The sequence below is a fragment of the Puma concolor genome, chromosome C1 (genome assembly GCF_028749965.1).
Source record: "Puma concolor isolate L17-30 chromosome C1, mPumCon1.1.hap2, whole genome shotgun sequence".
Taxonomy (NCBI): Eukaryota; Metazoa; Chordata; class Mammalia; order Carnivora; family Felidae; genus Puma; species Puma concolor.
Window position 1 is genome coordinate 216,711,178 of NC_141674.1, and position 14,711 is coordinate 216,725,888.

General features: G+C 44.3%; 1 protein-coding gene across 14 annotated transcripts in view; it reads right to left on the bottom strand.

Moving 5' to 3' along the window:
• The window catches only part of USP40 (ubiquitin specific peptidase 40), an 89,995-nt gene that overhangs the window by 19,470 nt on the left and 55,814 nt on the right, over positions 1 to 14,711 (bottom strand). For all 14 annotated transcript variants that reach the window (XR_015255641.1, XR_015255642.1, XM_086719981.1 and 11 more), the window contains 6 exons: positions 12,260 to 12,313; positions 11,234 to 11,322; positions 9,792 to 9,878; positions 4,577 to 4,613; positions 2,923 to 2,987; positions 1,096 to 1,170 (listed from right to left, as the gene is read on the bottom strand). Coding sequence is in view for 12 of the 14 variants with exons in the window: in XM_086719981.1 (XP_086576107.1) it covers positions 1,096 to 1,170; positions 2,923 to 2,987; positions 4,577 to 4,613; positions 9,792 to 9,878; positions 11,234 to 11,322; positions 12,260 to 12,313 (407 nt within the window). In the remaining 2 variants the exon portion in view is untranslated. The remainder of the gene's footprint in view (positions 1 to 1,095; positions 1,171 to 2,922; positions 2,988 to 4,576; positions 4,614 to 9,791; positions 9,879 to 11,233; positions 11,323 to 12,259; positions 12,314 to 14,711) is intronic.

Consider the following 14,711-nt stretch of genomic DNA (forward strand, 5'->3'; position numbering starts at 1 on the left):
AATATGGGAAAACCTTTTTCATTTTATGGCCTTCCATGGTATTTGAATTTTCTAATCATAACCAAATGGTTATCTCAGTGCTGGAATCTGGGATCATTTTTTTTAAACTTTTGCCTTTACATGTGTCCACATTAAAAATAACCAAATAGGGGCGCCTGGGTGGCTTGGTCGGTTAAGCGTCCGACTTCAGCTCAGGTCATGATCTCACGGTCCGTGAGTTCAAGCCCTGCGTCGGGCTCTGTGCTGACAGCTCAGAGCCTGGAGCCTGTTTCGGATTCTGTGTCTCCCTCTCTCTCTGCTCCTCCCCTGTTCATGCTCTGTCTCTCTCTGTCTCAAAAAAATAAATAAACGTTAAAAAAAAATTAAAAAAAAAAAAACAAATAAATAATGGTCTTAAAAAGCGGTAATACGGGGGCACCTGGGTGGCTCAGTCAGTTGAGCATCTGACTTTGGCTCACGTCACACGATCTCACGGTTTGTGAGTTCAAGGCCCACCTGGGGCTCGCTGCTGTCAGTGCAGAGCCCGCCTCAGATTCTCTGTCCTCCTCTTTCTGCCCCTCCACTTGCACTAACATTAAAAAAAAAAAAAAGTGGTAACATGCAGTGTTTATTTAAGAGCTCTCAGATGTGGCTGATTAGGGATGTCAATGTGGTGCAGCTTTCTGGGAAAACGTGGCAAGATACAGACAGTGTCTAGTCTGTAAAAGTTCGTACCTTCTGACTTGCTGATTTTGACTCTGGAACAATTTTAAGGAGGATTTGTATTTAAGTATTAAAAAATTTAAAACGGCAATATATATGAATTAAACCATGGTAAGGCATACACTGGCTATGATGATTATTTTTGGATTTTGTAGTCAGGTTAAAAAATGAAATATGAGAAGTAGGAAATAACATTGTATACAAACTGATTTTATAAGAGGGAAATCTATAAAGATGTAGAATCTGGCAGCTGTCTGATTAGAGAACTTACCCCAAACCTTATCATTCTCTTCATGATGGGTCGTATTTCCCCACGATGAGAATATACCATCTTTGTAATCTGAAAGCAGTACCTGTGATTTATAAAATGTCAATTCAGAAGCGAAATCTTACCGGAAGAGGAAGTTTTCCTTCAATTAAAAGCAAGGTATCTCCAGAACATATCGTAAGTTCTTTCAGGGATGCGTCCTGGGGAAAGAAATTCCTTTATGAGTTCTGACAGCAACAGAGATTAGGTTCTTTTCTTTACACCAGATGCCTCTACTACCCATTCAAGAAAGAAAGAAACAGTAAGGCAGCTATGGGGGAAGACAGGAAATAAACTGAGACTGTAAAACAGCGTATCATTACGTATTAAATTATCGGGTATGAACCGGAGGTATCATAAAAGATTAGGGGAGGGGGGAGGTGGACAGAATGAGAAAGGATGAGAGCCTGAGCTACACAGGATGAAATTCTAGTCAAGCCTAAAGGATGGGTTTGATTTGGGAAAAGCTGGAGGAAACGAGAGAAGGAATTCTCCTGAGAAGAAAAGGGTTACGGTAGAGGTTATGTCAAGAATCCAAGAAGAGCTGAGAGATGGGCCGACTAGAGTGTCAGTTGGAGAGGGAACTGATCGGAGGGCGGGGGGGGGGGGGGGTGTCACAGGTGGAAGGGCTGTGAACTAGAAATAAAGGAGTTTTTGGGTGCTTTGAAAAAAGGCACTCAAGTTTTCTGAGAAGGGTGTTTAAAGACCAGTCTGGCTGCCACAGAACGACATACTGAAGTGGGGGACACCTGACTTGGGGAAGCCGGTTGGTGTAATTTAGGTAAGAGGCCAAAAAAGAAGAAAAAAACTTGGCCCAGGCAGCCAGTGGTGAGAAGAATCAGGAAGGAGTGGAGGAGTTGAGAGGTCTCCGAAGGCCAAGACCAAATACGGAGGAGGCAGGTAAGCAGGGGAGGCGCCACTGTGGGCTGAAGACACCAGGCTGGGAAACAGCAGGTCTGGGAGGAGGAGCCAGTCATGAGGACACTGAGATGGCTTTTAGACGAACCGATACCGATGTGGGAATTAACAGAGAAGAAAACGCAGAGACCACATGACCAGATACGCTCTCTGACATCCGAACCGTGTGTCCCCAAGATTCTCTGAGGTCCACTTCTTACTCTGGGCAGTCAGATTCCTGGCCAAGACTCAGAGGGGCCTCTCTGTGCAGACTCGCTCAGCCCTGCACAGCGAAGAGTATTCCGGTGGGAGGGCCCCAGTCCACCTGCTTGAGTCAACCTTCTGATGATGTTCAATGCCACCACCTGTTACTGAACCGAGAGCACGCAGAGGCAGACTGCGGGAAGAGTGGCTGGTCACAAATGCCTAAGCTTTCTCACAGAGTTTCATCTTGGGGCTCCTTAGAGCCATGGTTTGATGCTACCTGAATCAGCAAGAAGACGGCTGACCAGATTCCAACTAGCCTGTGATAACACTGTTTCTAAGGCTACCGGAAGAGTCTGGATGGATCCTGAGATGCAGTTTTGATCAAAGCCTAAGTGACCGGCTGGGAAGATGAATTCTGCCATCGTTAACGTTCAGAGCAACGGAGATTAAAATATTCAGGTTTCCAAATTCAGAGTGTAGCTTCGCATTCTTTCACCGGCTCACATGTTTTCTGTTCTCTGAAGTTCTCTGTCTCTCAATGGGGAACTATTATTTCTAGGGACAAACTCTCTGAAGTCAAAAGAGGACTAACACAGCTGTTAGAAACATTCCCACAAGGCTGAGATTTTCCCTCTGTGTCAAAAGCCCACAGTAAAGAAGTAAAAGTAGACCCAGGTACAGATTTTTGTGTCCTAAAAAAAACGATTACAGTTTTCTCTCGAACGTATTCATGAGGGGGGTAGGTATCCTGCATGAAACACAAAATAAACAATCATTTTAAAGAACAAAATGTGTATAAATAGTCTTACTTCTTCACATAAAGGCTCTCCCGCTTCATAGCACCAATCCATTTTCCGTAAATGCCATGTGTCTCCTGTGAAGGAATCAAAATCAGTATGAAAAAAAATGATGAGTATATTTTAAGAGTTTGTCAATGATGTCCCTTTTGGCTAAATGAATATCAAATGAGATTTGGTCTACTAACTACTAACTAACTTTTAAAGTAAATGATCTCTTCCAGCCATGAAAAAAATTAAGTTGTTCCTCCAGTCTGGTTAATTTGCTCTCCACCCCACTAAGATCTACATACTTGTGAACAGAAATAACGCTTGCTGTGACTACACAATATTTACATTATACCTGTATTACTTACATGTCCACACCCATCACACACAAGTACACATATATGTACACATATACCCAAGTACAGAATCTCTTCTAAAATCATTATGAAGTTGTTTTATTTCATGGTCTTGGTTGAAAGTATATGCTCGTGTCTCTTAGCAACTGATAACATGCACAAACTATTCCCATCCAGTTATCAGTTAATCTAACAAAAAAAGTGTTTTTGAAATAGCATTTTAATGAAGTTGTTGTAAATGAACACTTAAAAATGTAAAATATTCTTTAATTAGATTACTGGCTCTCGATATGCTTCCTATATTGAGATGAAATGGGAAATTCTTTGAGGAGGAGAGGGAAGCTGAATAGAGCAAGAGCTGGAAATCCTGGTTATGAACAAACAAACAAACGCACCAGCCATGTCTTGTGAAGAGTGAGCCACGCCACCCACCCAGAGAAGCTGCAGCCAAAGGAGGAAACCTGGATCTCCTACTTCACCTGCACAGGCCACAGGTTTGAGTCCTTACAACACTGTTCTTTGCAGACCCTCTCCTGCCATTAGTTCTAGTTTTAAATACAGTAAGAATTACAGCAATATTTAACTTGATCTAAGTGTGTTTTAAAAACAACAAGCAAACACCACCAGGAAGCTGAAAGTGAACACCATTACTTCCAAGCATAACCCGGAAGGAAGAACTCGGGTTCTGTGGGCAGAGAGGCCCAGCTACTTGCCACGTGACTCTGAGTAAACCCTGCAGCCAGTCTCAGCCTCTGTCTGTCACCTGTGAGACGGGCACTGTTCCTGCACAGGAGTGTAAGCTCCGAGGACAGGGCCCCTTGTGCAGGCCCGTCAGCTTCCCTCCCGGCTACCGGAACCACAGGTTACCCTCCGGTGAAGTCTGAGGACCACAAATGCTCTAAGAGCTGCGTGATGCCCCTGTGAGCTGGCTCGCGTGATTCCACCCAGGTACCTACTTCAAAGATTTATTTTCTTCATTTGTATTACATTCCCTAGTCTCTAGCACAAAAATCCTGGCATGAAGCACAATGCGCTGAAATTCTGAATCCATGACGTTAAAAAGAAAAAGAAAAAAAAAAACCATCAGTGAACAGCCTGGGTAATTCTGGAGGGCATAAATCCTAACTGTGCCAGTGTCTGCTAACCCACAGCCAGACTTCTTCGAGCTTGCAAATATGAACCAGGAGACTTCACTATGCACACACAGAGGTGTAAAGTGTAACAGACCTGGCCCAAAAATGTCTGAAAAGCTTTCATTAGGCTTGCAGGTAATTTATTCTAAGGATATAGATAAGACTGCATCATCGTGGTCTGTAACTTACCTGGTAGGCCAGACTTCTCCAGCATGAGCTTTAAACACTGTTTAAAAAGAAAACACACACACACACACACAGACACACATAGAAAAACCATGTTCATTAGTTTTCTGTTTTTGAGTTACAGTACTGTGAGAGATACCCCTTTTGGACCCTGGGCCTATTTTATGACATTTAATAATTCCCGAAGACATCAGGATGCACATAGCCACAGAGAGGATTTAAGCAAGCTCTGCTTCCTAAGAGCTGAAGCAAACCCAGGAGGGAAAAACAAGTTCCTGGTGTTTGCATCTCAGACTTAGATGCACCCAGGTCTATAGTGTGACCTTCTGCTTGTGAGGACCAACACCACGGTTTTGACTGGATAGGATTAGACTGATTTCACAGATACACATTGAACTGAACCTTACAAAGAGAGATTAGTCTTTATGTAGCACTCAAGAAATACCACTGGTCATCTATAAACTCACAGAGAAAGATCTGTGCAGGTGGCGACCCCACAGCACAACGCAATAAGCGAGATGTGATTAACACAAGTTTAAATAATAATAAAAAATAGAAACTCCCAACTTCCTGACAGAAAAAACATTCTCAAATTAAGTGAGAACAAAAGAGTAGATAAAACGTGATTTATACTACACCAGAGTGGAAGGAAGAATAAGGAATAAAAAAAAAGACCAAAGGATCAAAATATCCATTAACAGGGGAACATTTAAATAAGCTATAAGAGGTCTTAAAACAGCTAAAAGGATACAGGAGATTTATATGCACTGGTCTTAAAAGATCTTTAAAATATCTGAAGTGAAAATTCTAGTATAATACATGCAGCGTGATCCCATTTATGATGTAAAAGAAACCATGCGAAGAAGCCCAGCCCCTCGTCTGTACATACATACACACACACACACACACACCTCCCCATGTTGGTCCGTGCATGTCCAAAGTCTGGAAGGACACACATTCACGGGTGTGGTCAGATCACACCTTCCCAAGACAATGGTGACTTCTGAGGGACCAGCACAGGCTGGTGACCAAGGAGGATCTTTAGCACTGCCCAACCCGCCCCCAGGGAATCCCCGAGTAGCTGTAGGACTAAAAATAACAAAGACTGTTTAGAAAAAGAGGACAATGAGAACACATCACATTAACACACAGGGAATGGGGCGAAGCTGCAAAACACACTGCGGTCTTCACAACAAGCATTATTTAAGCAACACAAACAGGGACGCCTGGGGGCTCAGAGTCTTGATTTCAGCTCAGGTCATGATCCCACGACCCTGCACCCTGAGCGTGCAGCTTGCCTGCTAGTCTCTCTCCCTCTCTCTCTGCCTCTCCCCAACCCACGTGTGCTGTTTTAAGGGTTAAATTGTAGTGTAGGGCTAATGCTTAGCTTGAAAAACAACAGCATTGTGTTGACACTGAAGGTTAAGAGATAACAGCCTTGCTTTGCTCTGGTAAACTACCCCTCATACTCTTGTAAATTAGGCTTCACCAATTAAGGAAACAAAAGTTCAAAGAAAAGAGGTCAGAGGCAGGGTCAAGGAGGTCCACTGGTTGCAACTTAGAGGCAGAAAGTCTAAAGTAAACACCTCATTAGGCAACTGTTTCTAACTCATCTGGAAACTCTTTCTTTGTTCTGTTCCCAGGTGATGATAAAACGATGTGATCGTTATAAAAACTCTGTACCCCGGCTGTTCGGGGCCGCACTCTTATTAAGAGTGTTGGTCCCGATCGGTCGGCCTTGCCTCTCATTGTAATAAACTTTGTTGTGACTGTCACTGGTGCCCGTAGCATTCTGTTTCAGGAGTCATGTGGATGCAACACTGTGTGCACACTCAAAAAAGAAACAAAAAGCAAAAAACCAAAACAAAACAAAAAACCACCAAACAAACAAAAACACAAACAGCTAGACATCCACCTTAGCTGTGTTCTAAGGAGGGGAATGGCCAATGTAAAGGCCGTGTTGGGGAACAGCATGGAGGCCAATGTGGCTGAGCAGAGTGAACACTCAGGGCCTCTGGCCGTGGCTGTGAATGAGACAGGGAAGCACAGAAGGGCTTTGAGTACAGTAAAGGGATCACTCAACTCCCCTGTAGGAACAGACCCTGGGAACTGCAAGGCTGGAAAGACAAAGATCCATCAGGAAGCGGTTGGAATAATCCAGATGAGAGCTGACCAAGGTGTGGCAGTGGAAGGAATGAGAGAGATGTAGCCAGATCCTAGATAAATTTTGATGGTAGAACCAAAAAGACTTCCTGAAGACCCGGATGTGAAATAAAGAAAAGAATCAAGGACGACTCCAAGGTGTTTTGGCGTAAGCAAGGAGAAAAATGGAGTCGCTACCATCAACCGAGAGAAGCTGGAAGGGTGAGTGAGGCCCGGAGACAGGTGAGAGGACAGATGTACAGAGCAGGGGTGTGGTGATCTGGGATGACGATCAGACAAGCAGGCAGCAGCTGGATACCCAAGCATGGAGCTCTGGGGCGAGGTCCAGTCTAGGAACTGAGCGCTGGGGTGCTGACAAGGGGAAAAAAGAGCATAAAGCAAACTGTGAAGGGGTAGGCCTGTGAGGCGAAGGAAATCCTGACGCCTTGTGGTCTCTTGAGGCCAGTGACAAAAGTGTTTCAAGGAACAGAGTCACTGGGGCGCCTGGGGGGCTCAGTCAGTTAAGCGTCCGACTCTTGATTTCGGCTCAGGTCACGGTCTCAAGGTTTGTGAAATCGAGCCCCACATCGGGCTCTATGCTGAGCATGGAGCCTGCTTGGGAATCTCTCTCTGTCCTTCCCCTGCTCGTGCTCTCAGAATAAAGAAACATTAAAGAAAAAACAGGAACAGAGAGGCATCAATCGTGTCAAAACGCCATGGAGAGCAGGAAGATGACAAGTGAGAACCGCTCCCGGGGCACAGCAACACAGAGGGAAGGAGTCTGCCTGCAGCGGGTTCAAGAGAGCGGAAAGATACGCACATCACATCGCTACTTTGGAAAGTTCTGTGGTTTCTTTTCTTTGAAGTTAAAAAGAACCAAAAAGCTACACGGCAAATGAAAAACCAGGAAAATATTTACAGCAGGTAACAAAAGGTAACAAAAAATGTTCTGCCACGGACAATTTCAAACACGTTGCAGGGGTGGTAAACACGAACCGCCCACACCCAGCCCCCGATCTCCATGCCTGCCCTGGCCCGGCTGGTGTGTCCATATTCCCCTCAGGTTCTTTGAAGCGAGAATGTCAGCCATCGTATCATTTATTAACATTCTGTACTCATCTCTAAAAGATGAACATTCTTTAAAAAAAAAACGTGAACCGAGAACAATTATGACATCTGAAAAACTTAGGAATTCCTTAATAACAAACACCCAGTTGGTGTTCACATTCTCCCGTTTTTTCCTTTTTTTAGTAATAAGCTCTATGCCCAACGTGGGGCAAGAGCTCATGACCCTGAGATCAGGAGTTGCGTGCTCCACCGACAGCCAGCAGAGGCATCCCTAATTCCCTGAGTTTCTCTTAAACCGGGACTAAGTTTTGGTGGTTTGCCCTTGCTCCCCCTAAGTCTCCCGAGTCCCTTTTAACCTCATCCTGCCACCGATGTCATGAAGAGGAGTTTTCCACCTTGGGACTGTGCAGATGGTAGCCCTGCGGTGCGGGAACACATCCCTCTGTCCCCTTATTCCTTATACACTGCTCCTCAGACCTAAAAGCTCAGGTCCACTATTTTTTTCTGGTTGTTGTTGTTGTTGTTTTTGTTTGTTTTTTTCCAAAAGAGCATGGGTATCAATTTGGAACTTCTATAAGGTCTAGGTTGTTAGCGGTCTTTCAGGATCATTGTTTAGATCCATTAATTCCCTAGGAGTTAAAAAAAAAAAAAACTGTGACAGTCTAAAATTCTTTCTTCATTTTATTAGCTGAGATAGGTCTATAAAAAAACCTTCTCATTACCTATTTGGTTACCCTGCAGTATCGTTTCCAAAAGAAAAAGGGGAAGAATGCTCGATCCCTTTCCTTATGGCTCACTCGTGTCCACTCTGTGTAACCAATGAAGACGGTCTTTTCAGGATCATTCTCAACTCATGAATTTTATGTATGTGGTATGTGTACTCATCAGCTTTACGATTATTCCTACAAAAGCTCCAACGGTCTTATCTGTGACCAGCAGAAGCCTCTTCCAAGGTGGGCCTGGAACTTCTCTGCTGCTCCCAGCAGTCTTTGCTAGCTTACTGCTTCTGTAGGCACAAGACGTTCCAGGCTCACCAGACATGTTCCTGACCTAGATACAGAATCAATGGCTACTTCAAGAAGCCCTAATTCCTTCCAGTAGGAAATGGTATTTAGTAATCGCAGTCTGGGCGCTGGGGCTCACTCCCGCCTGGCCAGTCACTGTATCTAAGCTGTTCTAGGGGACTGAGCTAGAAAAAAAAATTTTTAAAACACCAAGATCATTCTGTCTCTTCTGATCCAAATTCAGGAGTGCGGGCTCTATGCAACTACACCAATGTTATGTGTGTTTCCATTTTCCAACACCGAAAGTCCTAGTTCTTAGTGACACTAATACAATTCTTCGTTTGCTTTACCCTATAACACACACACATTCATGACTGTGCGTGTCATTATGAATATAACCTAAAAACACCAGTAGGAAATATGCCAAAATGTTAACATTAGTGAGATAAAGGATAATGAGGTTTTAATTTTTTCTTTTAATCCATTTCTACATAGCCCAGAGTTTTTATTTTTATTTTTTTAAATTTACATCCAAGTTAGTTAGCATATAGTGCAACAATGATTTCAGGAGTGGATTTCTTAATGCCCTTTACCCATTTAGACCATGCACCCTCCCACACCCCCTCCAGTAACCCTCTGTTGGTTCTCCGTATTTAAGAGTCTCTTATGTTTTGTCCTCCTCCCTGTTTTTATATTATTTTCGCTTCCCTTCCCTTATGTTCACCTGTTTTGTATCTTAAAGTCCTCCCAGATTTCTGTAACAAACAAGTATTATTGGTAATCAAAAAAGAAAAAAAAATAATCATCTTATTTTAAAACTTTGGGTTGGCTCACCAATTTCCGAGTTCCCCAAATTACTCTTTTAATGCATGCACAGAATTCTTTAAAATATATTATGTGAATCCTAACCTCAGGACCTCAAAACCCAAACACGGGTTCCCACAGCTCCCTAGACCAAACACCCACAGACCTTTCCCCACCCCCAAAATAGTAAAATTACTTACATCTCTCGCAGACATTGTTTCTTCTACGATGATCTCCATCTCTGTACCAGGCTGAACATCACTCCCCACAGTGAAAAACAGGAACAGCTAAGATCAATGAATGCGATTTAATCTAAATTTTAAAATTTTATACATGTGTTATTTTCTTCCAGAAAAGACAAGCCAACGCATGGAATTTTAATAAGAAACTCATATTGTATACAAATAAAGATGCAATTTAAACAATAATCTCAACCACCTAGAAACCTAAGACGCTCACACCATTGTTTTTACTCCTGTAGGTACTATTGTGTCAATGTTTGTCTGTCACAGGTATTATTTATTTCACTATGATCTTCACTTCTTTCTCAGTCACTCCTCAAAAGGATTTGCTACACACTGTAAGCATTAGCTGGGTTTTTTCTCTGTCATTTGGTTGTGATCTTATTTTCTGTCCAGGGAATCTGATCTGTCAGTTCATTTCCTTTCAGACTCAATCTTACTTGTCACATTCCCCCGCCACAAGCTTGTCATGCACTCCGACATGCTAAAGTTCACGGTAGGAACGAATTAAAGAGGAGGGAGCTGGGACACTAATGAAGTGGCTCCAGGAACCACAGGGATCCTGACAGGAGTCTAGCTTCCCTGGATACAGTCTTAACAGTAAGGACACTGACTTTTGGATGGTAATACAGTTTATTACAAAAGGTAGGGCTTCTCGCAAAGGTCGACCTGATATCTTACACAGAAAATGAATACTGATTAAAAAGAGACCTGCTATGAGACTATTAGACTCCTGCAGAGAGTAATTCGGGGCAAGATCAATACGCTGTTTTCATTCAATCTAAGAAGCCGTGGCGATTACTCATTACTTTCTGTACCTCTAACAAAGAAACAGTGTCAGAAGCAATCACAGACGCTACAGATTGTGGGATGGATCCTAATCTCACGGATGTCAAGATGTGGGGGGAAAAGGGCGCACTTTAGGTTCAAATAGGTGGCCACTCAACTTTAGATGCCCCCCCTTAACACACAATTTGCACAGAAAAAGAACTTGATGAATATACTCTGACAGGATATTCTTGATTTAAACACGAAGAACCATATGGATGTATGCCTAACATAAAAGGTACCACTTAAGAAAGAAACTTCTATGAAAAACAATTACTGCTGCAGTAGTTAAGGTAAGAATTATGAAATTAAGAACTTCTGGGAATGCCTGGGTGGCTCAGTCAGTTAAGTGTCCGACTTCGGCTCACGTCATGATCTCGTGGTTCCTGGGTTCGAGCCCCGCGTTGGGCTCTGTGCTGACGGTTTAGAGACTGGAGCCTGCTTCAGAGTCTGTATCTGCCTCTCTGCCCCTCCCGTGCTCGCTCGCTCTCTCTCTCTCTCTCTCTCTCAAAAACAAATAAACTTTAAAAACAGAAAAAGAACTTCTGACTCTGGGAAGGCTGATTCTGTACCTGGGAGGGAGTTGGTGCTTTCCCAGGACACAGTCCCAATGAACTGCCCATCTTCAGTTCCGCTTCCTTCACGGTGTAGCTGTCTGGCACTACAAAGAATGTGGATAACATGATGAGTGTTAGGAATTCCTACCTCTCTGGGCAAAATAACATACTGAAATCAGTATTTCTTTGCAAATCAACAGTGTCAAGAAAGAAAAAAAATGAGGTGCACTCCATGCAAAAAGATTACCTATACGATAGTTAAGTTTGATTTTCAATTTCCACACTCTAGAGTTATCTGTACAACAATGCTAAGAAATAAGAGGCAGCTATCTATGAGCCACTGTTTACATGGATTCAACGTTTATTTATTTTTGGGACAGAGAGAGACAGAGCATGAACGGGGAAGGGGCAGAGAGAGAGGGAGACACAGAATCGGAAACAGGCTCCAGGCTCTGAGCCATCAGCCCAGAGCCCGACGCGGGGCTCGAACTCACGGACCGCGAGATCGTGACCTGGCTGAAGTCAGACGCTTAACCGACTGTGCCACCCAGGCGCCCCTGTTTACACGGATTCAAAGCGAGATATTCCCCACTGATTCCTGAGTGATGGACCAGCCTCTTCCACATTTAAAGCTGCTGTAGTGACCGCCATTGATTATTTAAGTCAAATGACAAGGTGCATTACAGACGCGAGAGCAAAAACTGTTTCACAACTGCTCTCACGATACAATGAGCAACACAAATAAAACACTTTGACAATAAATCTAGAAAGATAGGACTCAATCAAAACAACAGCCTAAAATGAGGATCAGCTTATCAGAAAGGCAAGCGTTTTCCTTTAGACGACACAAGTGTCTGAATTTCTGGTTAAGATTTTCTGTAATACGTGAAGATGGCACTGGGACCATAAAATGTCCTAAAAATTAGTTTCCAAAAGGTAAATTTAAGGATGTTAAGCACTGGAAGCTATTACCGGAAGTTAAGTGTTAAGAAGGACTGATGGCACGAGTGTGCGTAGGTTCTGAAGGCTCCCGCGATTTACCTGGACAGAGAAGCTTCCCGTTTCTACCAATAGGTCTCAAACAGCTGTTCTCAGCTAAAAATAAAAAGAAGCTGGTTAGTGCACCAAACCAAACTAAGGAGAGATGCTCTACTGTGTTAATTAGCAGAAAGGTACAATGAGCTACAAGACAAAACCCCGCAAGTACAGGCAGCGTTCACTTCGCGGGAGCGAGCACCAAGGGAGTGCCGGTCAAGCTGAAACAGCGCAAAGCCAGCCTAGTAGCCATGAGGGCCACTGCAGACGTCCTGTGACCTTTCAGCACTGTCGTTAAAAAAACATTTAAAGGGGTGCCTGGGTGGCTCAGTCGGTTAAGCGTCCGACTTCGGCTCAGGTCACGATCTCACTGTTTGTGAGTTCGAGCCCCGCGTCGGGCTCTGTGCTTACTGCTCAGAACCTGGAGCCTGTTTCAGATTCTGTGTCTCCCTCTCTCTCTGACCCTCCCCTGTTCATGCTCTATCTCCCTGTCTCAAAAATAAATAAAACGTTAAAAAAATTTAAAAGAAAAAACAAAAAACAAAAAACATTTAAATCTCTGTTGGTTATGAGTGTATAGTGAAATTAAAACAAATAGTAAAACTAGTATTTAAAACACTAGAGACCCTGAGAATACTTTTTTTTTTTTTTTTTGTAAAAAACATAGCAAGACGAGTTTACACAGGGCTTCTTGCCGGAGAGCTTACAATCCAGAGGGGGCATCTGGTCTATCCCCTGGCAAACGTTCATAATCTAAGTTGGGTCTGCTTCCAAAATTTCCTACGTTGTGCTCAACCTCATGAAGTCCTCCAGGAGCTCCTTTTTTTTTTTTTTTTTTTGAGTTTTTTATCTATTGATTTTGAGAGAGAGAGCCTGAGTGAGGGAGGGGCAGAGAAAGAGGAGACGGTGAGAATCCCATGGCACTGGCAGTGCAGAGCCCGATGCAGGACTTGAACTCACAAACCGTGGGATCATGATGTGAGCCAAAATCAAGAGTTGGCCGGTTAAACAACTGAGGTGCCCCTCCAGGAGCTCCTTTAACGTGAGGTTCTCTGCCAGCGCCACGTCCTCTGGAATGTCGCCATCCTTTCTGTCACAACCACTTTCCTCACATTCATTCACGTCCTCTGGCTGCACATCTGGTCTCTAGAGCTGCGCAGTGCCATCGTGCCCACGGTTAGCTACTGCTATCCCTCTGTGTACCTTCTTGGCTGCACCCTCATTTTGTGGAGCGATCGGTTAGCCATTACAGTAGAAAGCGTGCAGGTCACCACAGAAGGGGGGACAGATCGCACGCTGTGCTGCAGTGAGATGAATCCCTGATCATGAGGCACGTCTGCTGTTTAAGCAGTGATCTGTGCAATGAAGGGCGAGTAGCAAAGTTTGTACTTCATGCAATTACTCAGTTAATGTCCAGTGTAGCTGGCATTTGAACCATGTTGCCGGGTGGCTGATGTTACGTAATGAGCCACGGTAACTGACATTCGTGCCCACTGCCTATGTGTAAAATACATTAAGTGACTTTTATGCTTATTAAACGGATTAGGCCCCTACTTTTGTGGGGGTGAGGATTCCTGCTTTGTGGGGAGGAGCCCACCAGGTTTTGAGTCCAGACAGAATTCTTAAATGGCCAGATATGAGTAGGGGGCTGGGAGGATAAGAACAGCATGGGCCTTCCCAGCTCACACTCTGCCAGACCACAGCAAATCTCTGAAATTCTGGAGTTCTCCATGTTACACGGTGGTAATATGAAGCTAGCAAACAATTCTAACACAAGTTTCTTGACAACTGAAACAGCTTATGGAGAGTTCTTCAACTTAAAAACATGCATTTTAAATACCACCTCCTTAAAATAGTCTCATTTGATTCCACGAGCCACATCGCCTATGTGCCAGACCCGCTCTAGAAGCGGACGGTGCGGCAGGAGGCGGAACAGCTATGGAGCCTGTGCTCAGGGGCTCGGCTGCTGGGGAAAGGGGTGCAGGTAGGGCCCCAGCGCTACAAGGGAGGTACGGGGTATCAGGACAAAACAGACAGCAGTGCAGACTGCGTGTTCCGGGACGACGGGAAGTAACATTTCTGCTGGGGTAACTGAGTGAAGTGAGTGGAGAGGAGGGAAGGGGACAGAGCTGAGGGAGGAGACAGCCCTGAGAAGTTGGGTGAGGTACGGCACAGCCGGCACACTGGAAACCCAGAAAGCCAGCACGGGGAGTGTGTTGTGAGTAAGCAGAGGAAGGGACCAGAAAGAAGTCGGAGGCCGCGGTCAGAGGAGGCCAGGTCTTGGAGGAGAGGGCGGGGAAGGAGGCTCCAGAGAGCTGGGCAGAGAGTGATACAATCGGATTCGCATCCATTTAAGAAGACCACTTGCTCAATGGAGAACGGCTTGGAGGGGAGCAAGAGTGAAGGAAGGGAGGCCGGTTTCACAGAAGAGGGTGAAGTATTCATTTTAATAAGCCAA